Source organism: Arachis duranensis, chromosome 8 (genome assembly GCF_000817695.3).
Source record: "Arachis duranensis cultivar V14167 chromosome 8, aradu.V14167.gnm2.J7QH, whole genome shotgun sequence".
Lineage (NCBI taxonomy): Eukaryota > Viridiplantae > Streptophyta > Magnoliopsida > Fabales > Fabaceae > Arachis > Arachis duranensis.
In genome coordinates this window covers 46014806-46037658 of record NC_029779.3, presented here as the reverse complement: position 1 = coordinate 46037658, position 22853 = coordinate 46014806, and the positions used below count along the sequence as shown (strand labels likewise).

Below are 22853 nucleotides of genomic sequence, written 5' to 3'. Positions count from 1 at the left end.
CAGTAAAATTATATTAAAAAAATACCATATCAAATTTTACCCTTCATGCTAAAAAAACACCATATCAAACACAATAAACCTCTAATTTTTAAGACCAAAAAAACATTCAGATTCTGTATGATATAACATACATGTTTATACGGCTTGAACAACATACCTAATCATCATCTTCACTTGAAATACCGTTCACATAGATAGTGTAGCCTTCAGTAGATTGATCACTCACAGAGAACACTGATACATTTGAGCCTTCATCATCAAATGATGGATACATTTGGCATGCAAAACCATTTTCATACCCAAACATCCCTCGTTCCAATGACATAGAAAAATCATTCCAAAAATTAAATTGAATAAATTAACACAAAACCTAATTCAAAATGATTGCAGAGTTGACGATGTCGCTCCCTCTGACGGCCTCCAACGTCAACGACATTGCGAGCACGAAGAATGGCAACGCAACAAAAGCATCTCCAATATAGACCGATGGAGGATGGCCGCCCTAGCCAGTGCACTCCATAGCGATGAGAATCCGATACTGATTGGCTTGGCGTGGTGTACAAATGAGGTGCGGCGAAGGGCGTAGCTCCATGCGACGGGTGGTTGATCTCCACGGACAGGCGATGCGACGAGAGCAGTGTCAGCAATGACAGTTACATTCCGAAGCTGTACGTGTATTATGCAGTAAAAATAAGAGTTATGTCCATCTTATTTTTAACAAAGTTGTCAAGTTGGCTGGTAAGGTTGTTGGTTTCTTATACTTTTTCTAAACCAATCCTGCCACACCCCGATCCCGTACATGACACCACTATTCTCGTGAAGGAGGAACTCATCCTACCCCGATCCTGCGTCGCGTTGTTAGTTGCACTGTTCGGAATGCTTTTGCGGTGGTTTGTGTCACGCCGCCGCCGTGGCCTTCACCCCGACGACCTTCTGGGCAATGTCGGTGCCCTCTGCAACCAATCCCGTCACCGCAACGCGCGCTTTGCATGCTCAATTTTCTCCTCCGCACGACCACCGCGGCACCCTCCCCTCGCGATCTAAAAAGTCACATGTATAAGGAGACACATCCAAGAAACACATCTACAAAGGCACTTCTATTAGACACAGCCATAAAAAAGACATAGCCCAATAAAAAAATACTTCCATTTAAAGTCCAGTGCAACGATGACAGTGACCTTCGTGTGGAGCCGCAATGGTGGCACTGAGAGGACAGCGGTAGTAAAAAAAAAGAGAAAGTGGTAAAATATAATTTTAAATGATGGTAAATTTGAGTAATTGAGATGTGTGTTTTTTTTTTTGATGGACTTTGAAATCCAACCCAACAAAAATTAATAAGAGTTGGTAGAATCATTCTTAATTACATAGTAGATTTTTTTTTTGAATTATTTTTCCATTAAATCTAACGGTCATTACACATTTACACCAATATGTTAAGTCATAATATTTTCATATATATAGGAAGGATTCGTGACTATTTCTTTAAAACCTTCTGTTTCACAGAATTAATCATTGTTGTTTATAATGGATAATTTGAACAACGTGGTGTTAAATGAGCAAACTGTCTTCTTATCTTTATCACAACGTGTCCCTTCTTCCTTCTTCTCATCGCATGTCACAATCTCATTTTAACAGATCCTTAGTTGGGCAGGTTGTGTAGGTTGTTAGGTAGCACTTGACCACTTCCATATGGATACTATTCTGGAATAGTCCTGAACGTTTAGGATATATAGTCCTGAATAGTTTTATTGAAGTTTAAATGAGAATTTAAGAGAATAGATGCTCTTTTTCACTTATAAAAAAGAATACATTAGAATTCTTTTGTCTCTCTTGCTATAGGTAAAAACATGCCTATATGTACATAGCAAATGTCATTCTGTTGTGTGTTCAACTGTTCATACTGTAGTATTTTCTCTTGAAATCTTCTGTGGCTTTGACATCAGATCAAAATTGTCAAAAATAACCTGAGCTCTATAGATGTTGATCTTGGCTACCATGGTCTATAACGTGTTGTCGCTACAACCAATTGTGAAAACTATCTAAGGATCCCGGTACTTGTGCTGTGGAGTCCATCTCAGATGCAAAGTAAGCCTTCCAGATTTAGCTCCCTCTAGTGTATACGTTTCCTGATATTCCCCTTCTAAGATCACCTTTGTTAGAGTCATTATCACTTTTCCCATTTTGTCCTGAAAAATCCATACATTTTTTGTAATAACTCAGTTTGAAAATCTTAATCTAAGTTGAGAACAAGCTTATGGTCAGTTGTGTGTATGTATACTTCAAACTTATTTTTCTTTAATTTAGGGAAAAAAATGACTGATAACATCATTGAATCAATTTGGAGAATCTAATTTATATGTCTTTTCAGCTAACTTCCTGGTGTAAACCAGTACTAATCAACCCATAAATCAAACATCATGCGAGAAGCATCAGTTAAATTGAGTTCTTATTTTATTTCTAAGATTCTAATTGAATAATGTTAGCAACACATCATACATTTATGCATGTCACTTTACAGTACTGTTACTGCATTTATTTATTTATTTGCATTTATTTTTGTGGTACACCTTTATGTACACCTGATGAAAAGAAAAATTAAATATAACAAAAAAAATATTGATGGTGAAGTTTAAGGTATTATTTAAAAAAAAATATTAAACGTGCATTATTTAAAAAAAAAATGTGAAATTTAAGGTATTACTAAAAAGTGATGGAACATAATATATTAGTGGGGTACAAACAACTAAACCCAGGCATGCCAGAAAATTGCCAATTTTGCTTTGGTGCTTTTTTTATTTAAAAAATGGTTACTCAATTTATGAAAACTAAGAATGATACCTATTAAATTGTTTTAAAATGTTCTGTATAAGACCAAGAAGATGGAAGCAAATGCAGACGATGATGTCTAAGGTTATTGTAGTGTTTAGGTATTGAAGTATTACTCTCTCCATTTCATATTGATGGTCACTTTAATTTTGTTTTTCTTCATAGATTTATAGATCAATCTATTTAGCTTTGAATTGTATCTAAATATGATGGAATAGAGACTAGTTATAGGCTTATAGCAAACATCATTTGAGACGAGGTTCAAAAGATATCACCTTCCCAAAAGTATCGTGATCCCAGACTTCAACAATTAACATTTCATGTAAGCCGTCCTCTACAACAAAGTCAAATGTTTGATTCCAGACTGGATTTAAGGATTCGTTTACGACCTGAAAAGCAAGAGTCATCATTAATAATTAATAATTAATTTATCGTGAACTAAATAGAAATCAGTGTATTACTTAATTGTATATGTGTTGTCACATATTTCTCATACTAAATTGAACTTTACCGCATATTCTAATTAGGAAAAATGAAACTTCAAAAATGCCTGGATTCTTACCCTAGTCTTGAGTTTTTTCTCTGATTTCTTCAACGTCAGGACAACAAATGGATCAGCCTTGCCCATTAAGTCCACAACTGGCAAGTCTTCAGCTGAAATAACCGTCACAGAGAGAACACCTCTTACAATGACGTTCTTCTTTCGTGCTGTAATATCCTCAGCCTCTGGTTCAGTTCCACTCTTGAGGGTCTTCTCGAATATGGTCAATGCGAAATCAGGGTCGAAGGGGTTCCTAAAGCTGTCATCTGTTCCATGTGGAATGTACAACAGCTCCAAGTGCACCTATGGCAAGATTACAAGAAGCTCAAGAAGATCTATCTATGAACTGCCATAACATGAACCTTTCACAAGTAGAATACGATGAGATAACAGAATACAAATGATAAGTGAATAGGCCAGTTTTGATGATTTTTTTTTCTTTCGAACTCAGCCAGATTTGATGTAAAAAAAAAAATAATAAATAATAGTGAACTAGACCTTCAGAAAAAAGAAAGAATCTATGCCTAGTACACCTGACATATATATATTTCTGATGATTAGATTGGTTCAACAAGTTATTGTACTTGAAAGTTAAATCCAATATTTTTCTTGTACCGGTTATGATTTTACTTGGAATTCAATTAACTCGACTTGTTCTGATTGAAGTATCATGAAAAAAATAGTGGTCTTAGGATTTTTTATTTAATTCAAAATATTTAACACTTTGACCAATCTCACATTAATAGTTATTATTTAAATTAATATTCTAGGTGAAGTTTAAGGGGCCAAGTTTAACGTATCTTTACGATCAGCATCAACCAACAAAATGAAAGGTATATCACATATGATAGGAGGTGGAACTGTGGAAGCACACGCAAGGAACACGCATACACTATCTTACCTCACCCCTGTATTTGTTATCCCTATGGACCTCCAAATCCTTGACCAGTTTCAACCACACAATCTTGACTTTACCAGGTTCTAGTTCCTTTAGAGGCATTTGGGCACAACCAATAAGCTCGGCAGCAGAAATGCCTTCATCATCGAAAACTCTTACAGTCAAGTGCTGTGTATCCGCATCTTCAACAATGAACTCAAAGTGCTCATTCCATATTGGATTCAAGTCATTGTTCTGAATGTGCCAAACAGTTGGATTACTAATCCTCTCAACAAAAGCAGAATAAACGGTAAGCAAATTACACTGGCCTCCTCTCAAGTTTGGTGAAATTTATCATGATTTCCTTCTATTTGTCCAATCAAACTAGTAGTCAATTTTATATTTACCACCACATTTTATAAAAATACAAGTGTGCGAAATGAAATATTAGCTAAATTTCTTGGGAAGTATTTTTGTAAATAAACAGGAGACGAATTGAAGTTCACCACAAAAATGGAGAGGAAGTGAGTGTAATTGACGCTATGATAAATAAAAAAGCAAAGAAGCTTTCCGTTGAGAAAGGAAGGTTTGTCTTACGATTACTTTGCTTGTTTTGGTTCTATCACGAAGTGGCCTTACAAACAGGACAGCAAAAGGGTCGGATTTACCAATGATATCCTTATTTGTTAAGTCCTTTGCTTGCACCAGTTTCACATCTAATATTCCAACCGGTTTCAACTCCAGATTACTGTAAGAGGACAAAAGAGGAAACTTCATAACTGTTGTGCAGAACTAATGTCAATATCAGCATCCAATATTTATATTTACTGTGAGACATGATAATTTAGTCCTAAAAGAATTAAATAAAATGAACTATTTAAAAAATGTAATTCATTTGACAATTTTTTCGAAATATTATCTCCATTTCATTTTCGTTACCAGCAGTGTTATGTGGATTCTGGAGAGTTTGTAAAAGAATAAGGAGATAAAATTTCAGATGAGCTCCATGTATCATGTTTACTCACATATCAAACACACTTTTTCGCCTTTTCTCCTTTGGAAGGAATTGAGAATAAAGTTAGTAAAATTACACATACCTGTAATCCCCAGGTAAAATTGGTATGACTTTGCGCATTGGCCAAGTTATAGAGTCTTCAATAGCATCACGAATTGTTTCCTGAATAAAAGAGAAGGGGAGTTGAGAGTTCTTTATGAATTACAAAGCTGTGGGTAACGTGCTTATCCTTTTCTATTTGATTTCTCCAGATTATAAATACAACGATGCATTAGTACTGTGCATTGCACCTTCTATATTCAAACCTTTGAAAAATATTAAGAAAATTTCAGAAGCAACATTGGAGATTTCCAGAAAGAATAGAATGGAGTAAATGCAAGAAAGCTAATTACCTTTCAAAATAACTAGAGAAGATTTCCAATTTTCCATTATTAAAACTGAATCGACACTCATGAAAATTTGTGAAAACTTTTTGTATATGATGCCTGACTATTACTTTATTACACAACTAAGAATTCCAGTTATTTATATGTGGTAGTTTAGTATCTGCAAATTAATATCTCACAATATCAAGGAATAACAAAACTTTTATGATGTAATTTGGTTATACCTCTATAGCATCAGATACCCCCGGTAAAGCTGATATATCACCGCCGACTACTTTTAGAGTAAAATCCAGATCTTTCTGATGGCAGAGAAAAAAAAAAAGAACATACAAATTTAAATTAGTTGCCAGGATTGTACGTACTACATACATTTGAGCAAACTCTCATTATGTTGCTATCATCCATGAAGCCATGTTTATTTCTATTTACATGACATCGTAGAGCATAGATGATTACAATAAGTAATCCTTGTTTCAACGTGTTGAAATATTTTATCAACTTAGAAAAACAGAGTACTCAAGTATTCACTCTCAAAAACCTCGGTTCTTGATAAGATAGTCCTTGAAAATTTTATATTAATTTTGCGGCACCCAAAATATTGGTTTCTTCTGACAAATCAACCCAACTGAGGAGCAATGTCAACAACTAATATTTGAAGAGTTAAAATAATAGTTTATTCAAAACTCATTTTTCTGGTGTTTAAGTATAATTATCAATTTTTACAAACTATTTTGTAAAGAAACTAATCTTTCAAAAAATTAAAAGAGTAGTTTATTCACCTTTGGCATAAGATACAAGACAATATAACTAAATAAACCCTAAAATATATATTAAACTTAAAAAAGAACAAGTTAGGAGATAATACAGCTCACCTTTTCTCTCAATGAAACAGAAACAGCTGAAAAAGTAGGGAACTCATCCACTAGTGGTTTGAATATCAACCAAAAAACCCCAGTGAATCCAATATTTTTTACCTATATAAACAAGTTGTCAGAAGAGAGAAAGAACATAATGATAAGGAATAATACCAAAAAATTAAATGTTTCCATATGGAGAGTCTCAAAGTCATTAATCTGGTGCCACTGACAGACTTAGTTGCATAATTCGGCTTTATTGATCTAAGTATGTAAATCTTTTTAACTATTAGATAGAAGCCTATATGAAGATGTTTAAGTGTTTGAATCAGAAAATAGAGACATATATGCACTGAACTATATTACATTTCTCTCTAACATTAACAGAAAAGATTTGTCTAGTTGAATGAATAATTTGCTAACATTCCCCAAAACTGACATGAAAGTTTGCTAATATTCTCCAAACAGAACATTTACATAACGATCAGTGAAAGCAATCATAATTAGTATATATTATTGAAGCTGAGGAGAAGTATGTTTTGGATAACACGTCAACATATAATTCAATGAACAAACATTGAAAATGATATTATCAGTAAAACGGGAAAAAAATTAGCAATAATCAGGTGGGCCATCAAGTCTTGAAAATTTATAATGCAAATAAATAATATTTTCACCAACCAAAGCCTTTGTTTGCTTTCTTCTCTTAGATATATTAAAATAAAATATAATGCTAAGAAAGGAAAATCAGTGGCAGTGACCAATGATCACCTGGATGGGAAGTACGACGCCAACTTTGGTTTTGATATCAAGAACAATGTTGGGGTCACCATCCCACTGCATCTCTAACTCTATGGTAAATTCATTAGGCCCACTTTCCTCTTCAAGTATGGCAATTCCTACATATTTCCAGCACCATATTTCAAAAGCAGCGTATATTAAGAGCATGCATGGAATTCTTAAATCATGACATCATTAATCAAAGTCCTAACATATTTAATTCAATAGTATGTAATTGCTACATAACGCATACATGTAAAAGATCCAAGGTTACCCAAAAGACATACAAGGACATAATAGTAATTATAATAATAATAATAATAATTGAAAACCTTAAACTATCCTCTTAGTTCTAAATAAAAAAAGTTTTGAATTGTTTTATCTTTTTTATATTTAAAAAAAAATTAAATATATATTTAAATTATTATTCATTTAAAAGTTAAGAGGATAATTAGAGGATGAATTAAAACTCTTAATTATTACTCATAAAATAATAACATTCAAATTTCAAAGGATAAATAAGAAAAAAAGGAAAGAAAGTATTTAAATAACATATTTTTAGTATTTATCAATTTATTATTATTGGATGGAGTGTGGCTTACTGATTTTCATTTCAAATAGAACATCAACTCGATTATATATAATAGCATAATGAGTTTAGAGTATATACATCACCTCAATGAATGAATATGACTAACCGGTAAATTGTGGAGCCACTGTGCCAAGGGTCAACTTGGAGAAGGTAAGAGAAGCCAAAATAACTGGCTTATATTGCTCTAGAATTGGCTCCACACTACTCTTTATCAACTCCGAAGCTGCCTACTTAAGCCGAAGCAGATTTCCATATTAATTTCATCAACAAAATTATTAGATACACATCACAGATCACACTTGGTAATCACAAATACTGTGTCCTATATTCATTCTAATGTTTAGTTTAGATACATTTTTCACTTTCAATTTCATATTATTTTTTTTATGACTGCTTTCAATTTCATATTTTAATATAATATCAAGATACTTCCAACGTTATTTTTACACAAATTTATCACAATAAACAATAAAATGTGTATAAATAGCTAAATTAATAGATACTATGAACAAGAAAGAAGAAAGATAAAAATTCAATAACAAAAGCAAAGTACATCATTGATGAATGGCCACATCTTGTCGAGTTGCGTGTTGAGCCATTTTAACTGCACATAAAAAGAAAAAAGCCAATATCAAAATCCACATCAATGACTGAAGATGCTGCCATTTTAAGAGTAGGCAGAAGAATGTACGGGAACAGAGTTGAAACTTGAAACTTAACTTCTGTCTCTTAGTGAATACAACCCATGAAGGGTAGAACTTTCCAGGCAGAAGTACTCTAGAATCTTCCACCGTCATCCTCGCGAACATCGCCACCGTCTTCGCCTAAATAGCCACCACAGATCCACAATGCCTAATTAAGACTCACTATGAATGGATGGAATACAATTCACCTAAATACAATTCATAAGAATGCGAGAACTAACCTCGCATTTTGTTCATTGACTCTTAACAGATTTGAATTCAATTCATAATTAACATAAAGATGACCATTGTTTAATTTGTCCTCATTAATAAATCTCTCATAAAATGAAATTAAATGGAGGTGAATTTGAATTTACCAAATCAGAACGACGCTTGGATCGAATGCTTTCGTAGCGAGCAAAAGCAACGATCAATCCAACGCCGAAGGCGATGCCGATGAACATCCCGCCGAAGAATCCCATAATGCTACTAAAAGAAACGCGATTTTGCGATGAAGATGAACAATAATAATCTCTGCTTCACCTCTTATTGTGATGATGATAATTTTGTTGATGAGCTCAAGCATGGTTAGGTTTTCACTCTTGAGGCCATGTTTGTTGGAACCCGCCAACGTTCATTGGTCACTCAAACGCAGAGAATAAAAGAAAGAGAAAGAGAGAGTGTTTCTGTTAATCGTTATGATGAGTTAGTTACGTTGTGATCTGAGGAAGTTTGTAGTAAAGGGAAAAACCATGAGCTTGTGGTCATTAATTAATTAATTAATTCATAAAGCAATAATAATCCATATGAACTCAAGAGTAATGAGTTAGTAGTATTGTCAATTAAGAAAGTAATATATGCTTTTCTTTAATTCGTCCTCTTCATTGGTTCTTTTACTTTTTCATTTGTTATACATAAAAAAAGTTAGGATAATCAAAATTTATTATTTTTACTTTTTAGTGATGTATGCAAGAAATCACCACTTATAGAAGAATACAAAATAGTTTCATATTCACATTATAATCAAGTTTTATAAAGAGTAAAGTATCGTTTTTGGGGTAAGTTTTAAAGTTACCCCAAACGTTTGAATCGTCCTATTTAAGTCTCTAACGTTTTAAAATTGACTTAATGTTGTCCTACCGTTAAGAATCTGTTAATGGAATTGACGGCGGGACAAAATTGAGACGATTTTGAAACGTTAGGGACTTAAATAGGACGAAAACGTTGGGGACAAAAACGATACAAAGAAATAAATTTTAATTTTATCCTTCACTAATATCAATCTTTTACGGTACATAGTTATTCAATTATTTTTTAATCACATTTAAGCAAATTACACTTAATCACGTTACTTTAATTATAAATTATAAAAAAAATAAATTTATTTAGAATCAAATTTTGAAATATATAGTCATTTCATATTAATTTTTTATATCTATATAACATAATTGTATTTTGTGAGATTATCAATTTTTTTCTGGTAATGTCTTTAGGAAAAATTTTCAGAAGTAATGACAACATATCAACATATATGATACAATCAATCTCACTTTGTTAACATTAAATATAACATAATAATATTCTTTTATGTAAGGCAGATTGAAATTAACAACAAAAACCGTGGAAATAGCTTTCGTCCATAGTCCTATTAATTTCCTCAGGTATAGTTTTTTTAAGAGAAATTCTAGGTGATTAACCTTTTTTTTTTATCTTATATTCGAATCAACACTAATCAACTTTTTCCTCTTTTACGCTAAAAATATTGATCCTCTAATATTAGTTTTCTTTTCCTCGGTACATTCGACTGCTATAGTTTTGCACTGAATTCTTTTATTTTTCAGAAAAAGATACTCAATGCATGCTGCGCCGCGCACGTCTCAGCTCCATAAGGTTAATGAAGAAACCAAAAATTAATTTTATCCTTAAAATAAAAGAGAAAAAAGAAAACCCCAGTAGAACAGCAAGAGCCAAGAGAATCTGGGATGAAAAAATTATTTAAGAAATGGCTGGCTTCCTTTTGAAGAAACAAATAACAAGACCCCCGTCCAAAAAAAAATAACAAGACAAAATTAGTTGTTTTTCAGAAAGAAGAAATTGTCCTTTAGTTTAGTCAGGGGAATAAATGCTGCAAGAAGCATATTTGACTAGCATGCCTTTATTTTATGGAGTACTGCATAATAAATATCATTTTAATTTCTATGATTGAAATATATTTCTATATTCTCAACTCTCGAGCAATAGAAATTGAAAATATGTACCAGAATATAATAATTCATCGTTATGACATGACTTTTTCTCAGATCTCAATCAATAAATACCATTCTCATTGCATTCCGTACGGGCAAAGGGCCAGGGCCAAACTGTAAGAGCAACACAAACTAGAGGGCAGAAAAATGATTGCCGACAAGAGAGGATTTTATTCAGACATTAAAAGTGGATCAGACGAGGAATAACTGTTTTTCTCACCAATGAGTGTCGGTCAGTGGGAAGAGGATCTCAGATCTCTATGTTGATTACGTATTCAAACTATCAATCAAGATTTCTTACAGCGGTTCAATTCTGGCCATGACAAAAATAAAAAAAGGATTCAACCACTTTGGCCAAACTAAACTATGTGGAAACATACTATATCTATGAAAACTTAAAAGGCCTGTAATTAATTCTTTTTTTAAACCAAAAAAAGTAGGCGCAAATGAGTATGGCATTTGCAACTGATAGTTCCATTGGTGTCACTTCCTAACATTTGTGGCAAAATTTCAACCAACCTTTCTTCCTACCCAACAGCCCTACCAGCTATCATGCCAAAGAAATAACTCAAAAGAATTGGATCCTATGGGGGAAGAATTCAAGTGTGATTAAACCAAGGTCCAACTGCACCATTCACATGGCCATTGCTATGGATCCCTACCCCATTTGGGATGATTTGTGGGGGCATCCCAACGGCCATCGGCAGAGATGCAGCAGGATATAATCCGTGGCTGTGGGGGAGACCATGGCCATGGGGGCTCATAAGTGGACTCCCGGCAGGACTCCCTTTACGCTGTTGAAGGGCGTGGATCTGCCTCAGCCCATCTTCATGAATACGTGATAGTGTTTCCAACTCCTTCATTGATAGAGCTTCCAGACCGGCACCATACAGAGGGGCATGTCGCGACATTTCCTCCTGGAGGGAGGCCTCTAGCGTGTGAATATATTGCTGCAAAAAGAAAACGAACACATTAGGACTTTCGATGTACATATTTCCGAGGTGTATAGCATAGACTAATTAGTATGCGAATACATGGAAAACAAACAACACAAGCATAAAGGTGGGTCTTCTAATTCTAAGGATAAAGAACTAAATGGAATGTTGCTAGTCATGGAAAAACAGTATACATTATTTTGGGCAATCCAGCAAATTCTACTAAAAAGCTCGCTCAATAAATTCAACATTATAGTTAATAAAACATGCAATTAACAGGTAGCACTGAAACTTAAATATGATTAACCTCATTGTGTAAGTCAAACGTGTAAATATATACCATGATATAATATAAATAATAGACAAGTGCAATCTCCATATCAAGACAAACCTGGCAGGCTTGCAACTTAGATTCCATGCCATCAATATATGCTTCACACCTAGCAACCTGCTCTTCCTTCTCCCGCTTTTCTCCCTCGGTTTGCCCTACTGTTTGAGTCAGTCTACGGACTTCATCCTCAAGTGATTGCCGGATTTCTTCCCGTGTTACATTCTCTGTTGCAAATCTTTTCAGTTCTTCATCAAATCTCTTGCGTGCAGCTTCAGCATTTTTCAATCTTTCAGCCAGTGCATTCTTCTCTTTTACTACTTTCTGTGGACAATACAAATCAAAATTAATTTACAACTGACATGTTTATATATATCATACAAATTAAAATTAATTCTCAAAGGAAAACTAATTTCAATGTAGAACAAAAAATGGAGGACAGCAATCTCCTGAGCATACAGTTTTCACGTCAAAAGATTAGATCAAGCTGCTTTCTAATTCCTGTATTATTTGTTTTGGCAGTCATGATTTATCAGATCCAGCAACAAAATTACTGATCCAAACAAGGAAATGAGAATAATAAAATAATTCTCCATTTTATTTATATTGGGTAATATGATAAATGTCAAAAAAAGGACCAAAGGTTGATTTGGAAAAGGAGATTCAACTCAAGGAAAAAGTCTCCTGAAAAAAACCTGCGCTGAACGGAAACCTAGAAATGAGTTGTGGCATTTAATATGTCCCCTCACTCAAAAGCATAAATATGACCTGAAGGTAAAGCACACAAGACCACACAAACTTTGTGATGAAATTAATATTTACTTGAACATGAAACTAACTATTTAGTCTCTTAAAGATACACATTGGTCTAATCCTTGAAAGATTTTTCACATCAGTTCACTGCTAAATGATACAACTGACATTACATATATTTTTTAAAAACAAACTGATGTCAAATTTTTCAAGGACTAAACTGACATCAATATAGCTTTTAAGAGTTAAATTAATGTAAAAACTTTTAGGGACCACATTGATGCTACGTGTATCTTTGAGAGATCAAGTGGTTAGTTTAGGAAGAATCAGAACTGTTCCTAGCAGGGGAGTAATACATCAGCTGAAGTGAAAACAGAAGACTGATTACCTTCCGATAATATTTGGCAAAATTAGGTGAAGATATTTTGGGTTTTGGTATACACATGCGCGCACGCACAAACTTAACTGAAACATTACTACTTTCTATTCAAGCAGCAGGCTCATTAACTATGTACATATAGTCATTGTAGTGCAGCAATATATACTAACATTTATAAGCAAGTGGTTTCTCTTTTCATAATGTAAACAAGTGTATTATATCTAATACCTTCAATTCATCACGTTTTCGAGATTTTAACTGAGAAATTTGTGTCTCTGCATCGTGTAAACGGTCCTGAAGAACTTTCTTCTCCGCAGAAAGCTTTGTTATTTCTTCATCCCGCTCCGAACGAAGCCACTCAAGCTGACTCTCAACTTCTTGAACCTGTTCTAATATTTCCTTCTTTTCTCGAGAAAACCGATCCATCTCAGCTCTCATTTCAGACTGTTGAAACATAAATTGGATCAGTAAAAATTCTATTAAAGCAAATTAAGAGATAACCACAGTATATAAATGATTAGGACATGAAATACCTTGAGGCGATTGCTTGTGGCCTCGGATTCACTCAGTTTTTGTGCTATAATAGCTTTTTCCTTAGCCATATTAGAAATCTCAATTTTGCTTTCTTCACGAACACGAATAATTTCATCTTCACTAGCGCATAACTGGTGCCACAGAGCAGCCCGGTCAACATTTGCAAGTTCAGCAACTTCACGGATCATACTCAAAACAGGTCGAATAATCTCCTCCTCCTCACAGACTAAAGTAACTAAGACATCCAAATCAAAATCTACTTCACGACCGGCATCTGCTGTACTAGTGGCACGGTCAACAAGCCTCTTCAGCATCCTCCCCCGGTAAGATTCATTGGCATACCATCTAAACAATATCGTGTAAAGCAACTTCACAAATTCCCTCACACATTGGTCTTTCGAAAGGGCCAAAGTTTCAGCAAGTCCAAGAACTGAAGTAAAATCCTCCCTTTGAACTCCAAGTTGCTCACTTACATCTCCCTCTGATGCACCCTCTGGATGCTGAAAATTTTCAGAAACATATCTGGCACCATTACTCAATCTTTGAGAAAGGCGGCTTTCCAATACTAAGGCTACAGACTGAGCCCCTATTACACCTCGAGCTACAGCTTTCTCAAATGTTTGAGAGGCTTCAACAGCAAGACAAGGAATGGATAACATCTCAAACAGTATATATATATCAGAAAAATGACGACTAGCACGAAAAGTCTGCTCATCAATCACATGAAGTCCGGCAGTAGTGGTGCTGTGTTCACCAAATAAAAAAATCCCACATGGCAGAGCTGAGCAATTGTCACCATAATCATCATCACAATCAATGTCCCTAAGTATGGTTTCAGCAACATCACCCCAACTATTTATAGTCTTGCTCAAGAAGTCAAGGACACAAGGCGACACAACAAGACCAAGATTTTTCAGCCTTACACGAACAGACCTAACCTACATAATTGGTAAAAATAAAAATTAAAAAAAACACAAGTGCTTCAAAAAAATATTTAGGATAGACATATTAACAAATATGGTGCAATTTCAAACTATCTTAAAGCTTACTGCTTCAGGTAAGTGTTGACATTGAGATGCTGCTTTGAATATAAAATCTATTGTCGCAGCAAGGGGTTCATCATTTGAATCTGTCAAAAGTTCAAACGACTGAAACAGAATGCGTTCCCACACTTCACTACCACACTCCAGTTGATTAAGAGCTTCAAACACCTAAGATAGGAAGGAGTTAAAAAGAGAAAGGACATTAATAGGAGAGAAAAACAATGTGACCATACTTAGCATTATGTTGGTAGTGAGATAAATGCAACCGAAGCATATATACTAGGGCAATAAAATCCCATGACATTAAATTTATAAGACTACGTATTACAGATAAGGTGCTAAGATAAATATTGGTTTATCTCACAGGTATTCGTAAAGAAGGTTCTGCATCTGGCTTTTGTAGTCGCTCAAGAAGTGCACAGGCAGCCAGTGGGTGTTCTGACAGCTCAACCAATTTTGGCACCAGTGCAACAAGGTCTGCTTGCAAATGCTTAGGAGCTTTGTCCAATACAAGAGCAATTTTCTGTGCAGACTGAGGTCGTCGTCTTGGCTCTGGACATCCTTGCGGAACAGCTCCATCCAAAGCTCTAAGTGAGTTCACAATCAATCCCAGGAGCTCCTCAGACTGTTCTGGCCATTTTGTCTGAAGTTCCAAATTTACACAATCAAAATTATAGATAATATTTAACAGAAAAATCACCTCATATTAACACCAAATTATACCTTTGACCGTAAAGTTGCATTATCTGAACCAGCAGCAGATGTTTCTGGTGGACAAATAGGTTGTCCAGGAACAGCCTTTTCCTGAATAACATTCCCATTTAAATCAGAGCTCTGCACAGCAGATGTACCGCCACTCTCTTCAACAACAGAATCCAACCTCTCATAAACAGGAACTTGGATTGACTCAATTGCTCCATTTTCTCTATCACACTCAAGAGGACTAGCAGCTCCACTGCCATCTGGAGGTTTCGAGCATGCATCAACAGAATCAGCAACAGGAACCCCTTCAGAAGGCTGGCAGCATTCAACCATTATATCCAGTAGTAAATCAATGATTGCTTGCTGCAATACTTTAACTCCCATCAGCAAATTCATCAAACTAGGTGAAGACTCATCAGCCTTGCTGGTCTTATTCCCATCACAGTTACCAGAGAGCTTGGTAGGAAGAAGCAAGCGCTTTACTTTAGCAGGATCATCAAGATAAACCCGAAGTCCAGTCAGAAACCCAGCAATTGCACCAGCATCCATTAAAAGTTTCTCTCGTAAAGTAACCTGTGGCTGTGAAGGATTATCTCCATATGACAGATGGAATCCAGCTCGGGAAAGAAGATTTCTGAAAATATCTTCCTCATCTCCACTTATCCCTTCACTGTCTTCAGAGTCAATGAGCTCATCAGGATCAGTTGTCAATGCATCCTGATCATCCTCTGATGCCAACACCTGTATATTAAAAATCACATTAGAAGAAGAGGCAAGTGCAACTTCTCAATAGGAGCGACATGAATTCAAAACAATCAGTAGCTATATAATAGTATCACTTCAATTCAGAACATGACAAGCTGGAAGTTAAACCTATGAGACAAATTCCTTCTCTACCAAAAACACATGTATAATCACAAGCTTTTTTAAGAGAATATATGCAATCATAATTTGGCCCATACATGGGGTAGAAAAATGCTTGCAATTTCTTTTCTTTGGTGTGAACTTACAAGTTTAAATATACAATACGAAGTTCAAGGGATGCAAAATTATGAACTGAATCACTAATCAACTTCTGTAACTTGAGTCACTTATCAGCTTGTTCCATGCATCGTATCAGCAAACAACGAGCAAAAATTCCAAGGAGGACGCCATATTTCCTAAATTGCTTGTTCCAATCTTACCATACAGAATATAAGTTAGATGCAAGAGCAGATATTATACGTTAAATTACTAACACCTCGGGAAGAAGGGCGGGATCACATAGACATCCACTCAAATAAAGGTAGTCTTATACCTAAAGTCAATAAAGATCCATGATCTTTCATAGAAACAATCTCTGTTTGTGAGATGAGAGAACATTTGGTACCATCCATTAACAATAGTTGGCGCAAAAGGTAATATATAAACCGGGCAATCCCATAGGAACTTACCTCTAGATCAGCAAAATCAAACCAAGGGCAGCAGTCCAATATTTCGCATACAAAAACAACGGTGTCACGGACAAGAAACCCTGCATCTGCTTCTAGCATATCTGAGACCTTCATGAATTGTAAAACGGAATTATTCCACGTCTTTGTGCAGATAGAGGATTCTTTCCACACTGTCTTGGCCGGATTTTTCTGATTCACAACAGCCATCCTGTATCTGACCCAGAAGTTTTTATCAGGATCGCTACCGACAGCCTGGTCACTCTCTAAATAAATACATATTGTATCAAAGGACTCGTAGACACCTGTTACATGGAAACATAAGCTTTAAATCAAAAAAAGAAATGCAAAATCTGCAATAACAAGTTCCAGTGAATAAAATGCAAAGATTGCACAGAATCTTCATAATAAACACCTACCGATCCGAAGTTCACATCCACCAGCCTGAAAGAATTTACTGAAGATTTTCCGAGTCTCCATGATTTCCTTAAAAGACAGGAAATTCTCCACTTTCCATGTAAACGAACTTCTTTTCCCAAAACTATCAACAAGGGAACCACCATTGCTCAATTCAGAATCATTATCGGTAAAATCTTGCATTATTGATGTCTCTTTCAATATAAGAACTTCAGCCGAGAATATAACAGTGTCCTGGACAAGAAAACCAGAATCTTGATCAAAGAGACTTGTAAGTGTCACAAATTCACGCCAGCCCCAATCCTTTGCAGCTTTGGAGTAGCGGTTCTGAGATTCCTTGGTGACAGACTTATCCTCCATCCTCTGGTTCACAACTGACAAACGATGACTAACAAAACAACTCCAATCACTGGAAGTATTCCTAGAATCTGTAACTTCAAGAAACACTGAAAGGTGGCATGGTGGCTGGGACTGCCCTGATATCATTAAAACCATGGAAATGTGTTACCAAGCTACATTCATCTAAGGACCAGCCTCTAACTATTTGTAAAGCAGCAACCTAAAAATTTTTTCAATGTTTTTTTTTTTTTGGAGGGGGAAGACCCCTGAATGTAAGGATTGAATTATATTTCTATAGGGACAACCAAGATCCATAAAATCATCTATAAAATGTGGTGTGTTTGTTGTATCAGCGGATATACTTCACAAGTATGAAGTATCAATTTATTACAAGTTAATTTGATTTAGGTAAGAATTGCATGCTCACAAGACATCAAATCAAATCATAGGTATCTAAATATAAGCGGAAATGGTAAAAGATAAATTGCTAAAAAAAGATTTGCAAAGCAAGTAAATGCCACACCTCTGGGATAAACAATAAGACGACAATCCCGGTTACCAATCTGAAACCTCCTGCTCTTGATGCAAAGGCCAGTAATCTTCCTCTTCTTCAGCAAATCCTTCAATCTGGTAAAATTTTCAATCCTCCAAGTGAACTTGCCAATATGGCCATCGGACTTCCTCGCCCCACCCACGCTCCTCCCAGCAATCATAGCCCCATTCTTGGAGAAGCTACTAAACTCCTTAATCACATGAAACGATGTGCTAAACACTGCAGTATCATCAACCAAGAACCCTGAATCAGTCCCTATGAAATCTGACATTTTCATATAATCATTCCACCCCAAACTCGTGTTATCGCCACTCTTATTATCCGCAGCGAACCTCCCATACGAATCCCTATGCATATGATTCAAACCGGGCTTCTGGTTCAACACAGACATCCTAAACAAACACCAGCAACTCCTATCAGACAACATCACAGTCTTATCAGTGTCCTTACTCTCCAAACACATTGACAAATACTCAACACCATTCACCGAACTCTGATACACACTAATCCTCAAATTACACTCCCCAGCAGGGAAAACAGGGCTCATTATCTTCTGCGTCTTAATCATCTCCTTAAACAAACTAAAATTGTGCACCTTCCAAGTGAACTTTCCACTCAGAACATCCGAAACCGGCCCAGCAACGACGGAAGAGCTTGCGGCCGAACCGGACGACAACGAGGACGAAGACTGGACCTCGTTGTTATCGCGCGTGAAGTTAACGGACTCGTTGAGGATGAGTATGTCGGCCGTGATCAAAACGCCGTCATTGGCGGCGTTTAGGTAACCTAGTTTGGGATCGAAGACGGTTGAAGAAGGCGTGAAATCGCACCAACCGTGAGATTTCTTCTTGCTGGAGAATCGATGCCAAGAATCGCGGTGTATGGTTTTGGAATCGTCGGCGAGGTTAACGATTGCGAGACGGTAACTGGCGAAACAGTCCCATTTGGAAGAAGAGGTGCCGCGAGGGTCCATGATTTGAAGATAGATTGAGATGTAACCTGGAAGAGCTTGCGAATCGCCCTTAGGGTACACCAATAACCGGCAATCGTATCCTCCTACCTCGAAGTACTTGCTCCAAAGGGCGCGTGCCTTCACGCGCGGGAAATTTTGCACCGTCCATCGGCACACTGCGGCGTGCTCGCCACGGCGATCGACAACGACGGTCTCCTGTGCGGCGGCCCCGCCGCCTCCGTCACGGGTGGTTACGGCGAGGTCCTCCGCAGCGGCGGCGGAGGAGGATGAAGGCGAGGGTTTGTCCGATGAGGAAGCGGAGGATGATGATGACGTGGCAGGTTGTGATTGGTCGGAGGAAGGAGGTGCGGAGGGGAGAGAAGGGAGTGCCTCGGAGGAAGTGTGCTTCATTGTTTTTCCGTGTTCGATAAATTGAAAAGAAAAACGAAAAATGAAATGAAAAATGAGAATCGGAGAGAACGAAACGCGAACAGAGAGAGAAGAGATGAAGAAGGAGGCAGAGAGAGAGAGGGGGATGTGGTGTCTGGTGTGTGAAAGAAGAAGAGAAGAGAGAGAGGTTTGGACAATGGGGAGGGTGGCGCATCATAGGTTATCTTGCGCCATCTTGAGCCATCTTGCTTACGAGGTACGTGGCGCACGATAGCAATCTTGGGCTTCTTTAACTTTCTTGAAAATAAATAAATAAATATCGATCTCTAATTTATTTTCTGTTTTCAAACTCACTTTATAATTAATAATTAATTAATTAATATAAATAATTTAATTAACCTCTAGCTTTTAAATCTTAATATGTTTATTTCTCCTTCAATAAAACATATATATTTATTCTCTTTGTATATTAATTACTAAAAGATTATGTAGTATTTGAATTTACATGGTAATATAATAAAAAAAATTGTACATAATATGTTGGGAAGTTTAGTTTTTAGGTATATCCTATCCTATAAAAGTATAACAACATAAAATACATTTTGAAATATTTGCAAAGAATATAATAATTGTGTTTGATTAAATTAAAGGATATAATTGTGTTTAATTTTCAAATGTTTGAAGATCAATTTAGAATGTTTATTATTTAAAGTTTGTTTGGATGTGGAATGTGGATAACAATGAAATGTATGAAATGTGTCCAGGAAATTTCTATTTTATTAGTGTGTTTGGTTAGTAAATAAAATAGAATAAAACATAAAATTTGTTGACCTTCCTATTAATATGTTTGATGAGATAATAATAGAAATGTGGTACAATAAAATTACACATGAATTTTATTTGCGTAGAGTGTTTAATCACGAAAATAATTATCTCAACAATATAATGGGTTGGGTTAAGAATAGACTGAAAATAGGGTTATGGGTTACATGACGCCTTTTATTGGGCTTCGAATGCCCAATAATGAACGCACGTGGTCATGGTGGGAGGAACTGGATCCTTCGTTGCAAAGGGGCCACGTCATCGTTTGTGGAAGGAGAATTAGGGTTTTCGGCTTCATGTCATGCCAATTTGCCAACTGCCAACTGCCAAATAGGGCAATCAAAATGGATTAAATCCATCACACAAGTCTGTTTATCCATTTGACGAGATGAACTGGATTAATTCGAAAAAAAGACGAATTAAACAAGTTAATTTGCACATTAAACAAGTGATATGTTTAATTTTTTTTATATTTTTTTTAAAAAATATTTTTGGTCAATATTTTTTATAATCTAATTCAAAAATTCAATCTATCAACTAAAAATTCACTATTTGTTTTAAGTTTTTTATTTAAAAGTAATATTTTTATTAAAATATTTTAAAAAATAACAAAAATAAATAGAAATTCTATTTAACCCATCATAAATGTTTTTTTTTTTTGGTTGTACATCGGGGCCTAAGCCCAAAAAGAAAAAAAAACTAATGGCTACTATTCACATGGGATTTATCCATTCCCTTAGCCTCATCACTCAAGATGGCCTTTAGTTCTTCTGGTGGTACGTCGATGAATTGAAACCCTTCTTTTTTATTCATTCCAAATTTTGCTAACCAGTCTACCGCCTGATTTGCTTCTCTGCATATGTACTTGAATTGAATCTCCCAAGGTCTTTTCTTCCATTCTTTGATTTCTTTCAGCAACGGATTAAGACATTGGTTTTTGTCGTCGTCCATGTTTATAGAATCGACACCATTTTTAAAATCTAGCTCAATTACCATTCTTCTCATGCCTAATTCCCAAGCGACGCTCAGCCCATGTATGACTCCCCAGAGTTCTGCTTGTACCGAACTGCATTTTCCCAGGTTGGCGGTGTATCCACTTATCCATTCTCCATTGTGAGTCCGAATAAGTCCACCACACGCCGCTCTTCTCGCCCCAACTGACACCGCACCATCTGTGTTAAGTTTAACCCACCCTTTGTCTGGGGTTTCCAATTGGTATTTGTTTTGGTACTAGATGGGTTGTGTGTTCCCTCCTCCTCTTTATCAAAGGCTTTCCTATAATCAGCAGCAGTTCGATAAATTATCTCAACTGCGTTATTGTGGATCTGAAAAGGAGGAGAATGAATCTCCTGATTCTTCCAATTCCATAATTTCCAACATGTTATAAGAAAAATATCAATCCATGGTTGTGAATTTTTGGCCCCTAATTCATTCTCCAGATTGAGAACTAGCCACTCTTTGAATGGTAGATTAAAGAAAATAGGGGTTGCAATTGGGGACAGGACTTGGATCCAAATTCTAGCTACTTTTGGACAGTTTCTGAACATGTGAATCATTGTTTCCATCTTGTCTGAGCATGAGTGGCAGGCTGAATTAAGCCCGAGCACTTTAGCTTTTCCTTTCTGCAGTGAGTATGCGCTCATGTGCAACTAACCAGGCGAAGGATTTGATCCTTTTAGGACCTCTCCATCCCCATATGATTTTCCATATTCTTTCTTTATCGCTTCGTTGCTTAGTTAGCACTCTATATGCTGAGGCCACAGAGAAAATTCCATTTGTAGTATGGCTCCAAAAAATAATGTCCTCCCCCGAACATCTGTTAGGGGGTTGATTTGTAAGTATTATACCATGAATCTGCTCAGGCAGTAGGTCGCTTATAAGATCTTTATTCCAATTACCCCAATTATCAACAGCTTTTTCCAGAGGCATATTTTCTTCTGCTTCTGTCATCTCTCTTCGAGCTAGATTGTACAACACTTCTCCTCCTTTGAGCCATTTATCTTTAAAGAACGAGATTTGCCGTCCATTTTTTACCACCCATGAGAATTCTCCCCTTTTGGCCTCCCACAGCTTTGAGATATCCTTCCAAAACAAGGAATCTGTACTTTTGCTCACAAATCTATTAGCCCCATGTTGGTTCCTTCCATATTTGTGGTTTAGTAATTTAACCCATAAGGCATCTGGTTCATTGATTATCCTCCAAATTATTTTCATTTGAAAAGCCTCGTTAACCTTCTCAAGATGTTTTAATCCATAACCGCCTTGGAGCTTGGGAAGACACAGGGTGTTCCACCCTACATGGTGCATCTTTCTTGTACCTTGTGTTTCCCCCCAAATAAAAGCTCTTTGTAATCTTTCAACTTCTCTGCATATTCCCTTGGGCAGAAAGCAATGCTGCATATCATAATTTGAAATTGGGGCTATCACTGACTTTGCCAAGGTCACCCTCCCTGCTAGGGAGAGACAGTTTGCTTTC

The 22853-nt window shown here is 36.0% G+C and overlaps 2 protein-coding genes across 3 annotated transcripts; both read right to left on the bottom strand.

Annotated features, from left to right (window-relative positions):
• Positions 1-1828: 1828 nt before the first annotated feature.
• LOC107463126 (synaptotagmin-4) lies at positions 1829-9275 on the bottom strand. 2 transcript variants are annotated; one of them, XM_052252557.1, is made up of 13 exons: positions 8932-9275; positions 8593-8695; positions 8425-8477; positions 7978-8098; positions 7271-7398; positions 6518-6619; positions 5870-5944; positions 5342-5421; positions 4842-4992; positions 4269-4499; positions 3389-3670; positions 3102-3215; positions 1829-2186 (listed from the first exon to the last, which is right to left on the bottom strand). In XM_052252557.1, the coding sequence occupies exons 1-13, from the start codon at positions 9034-9036 to the stop codon at positions 2040-2042; spliced, it is 1692 nt and encodes a 563-aa protein (XP_052108517.1). In that variant the 5' UTR covers positions 9037-9275; the 3' UTR covers positions 1829-2039. The 2 variants fall into 2 exon arrangements, with proteins under 2 accessions (XP_052108517.1, XP_052108518.1); XM_052252558.1 differs by having other exon boundaries at positions 8593-8723; positions 8932-9017.
• A 1676-nt stretch (positions 9276-10951) lies between these two features.
• Positions 10952-19778, bottom strand: LOC107463217 (uncharacterized). Its single transcript, XM_016081974.3, has 10 exons — positions 18184-19778; positions 17324-17797; positions 16908-17209; positions 15496-16215; positions 15137-15415; positions 14779-14940; positions 13729-14667; positions 13424-13639; positions 12127-12387; positions 10952-11750 (listed from the first exon to the last, which is right to left on the bottom strand). The coding sequence occupies exons 1-10, from the start codon at positions 19574-19576 to the stop codon at positions 11400-11402; spliced, it is 5097 nt and encodes a 1698-aa protein (XP_015937460.1). The 5' UTR covers positions 19577-19778; the 3' UTR covers positions 10952-11399.
• Positions 19779-22853: the final 3075 nt, after the last annotated feature.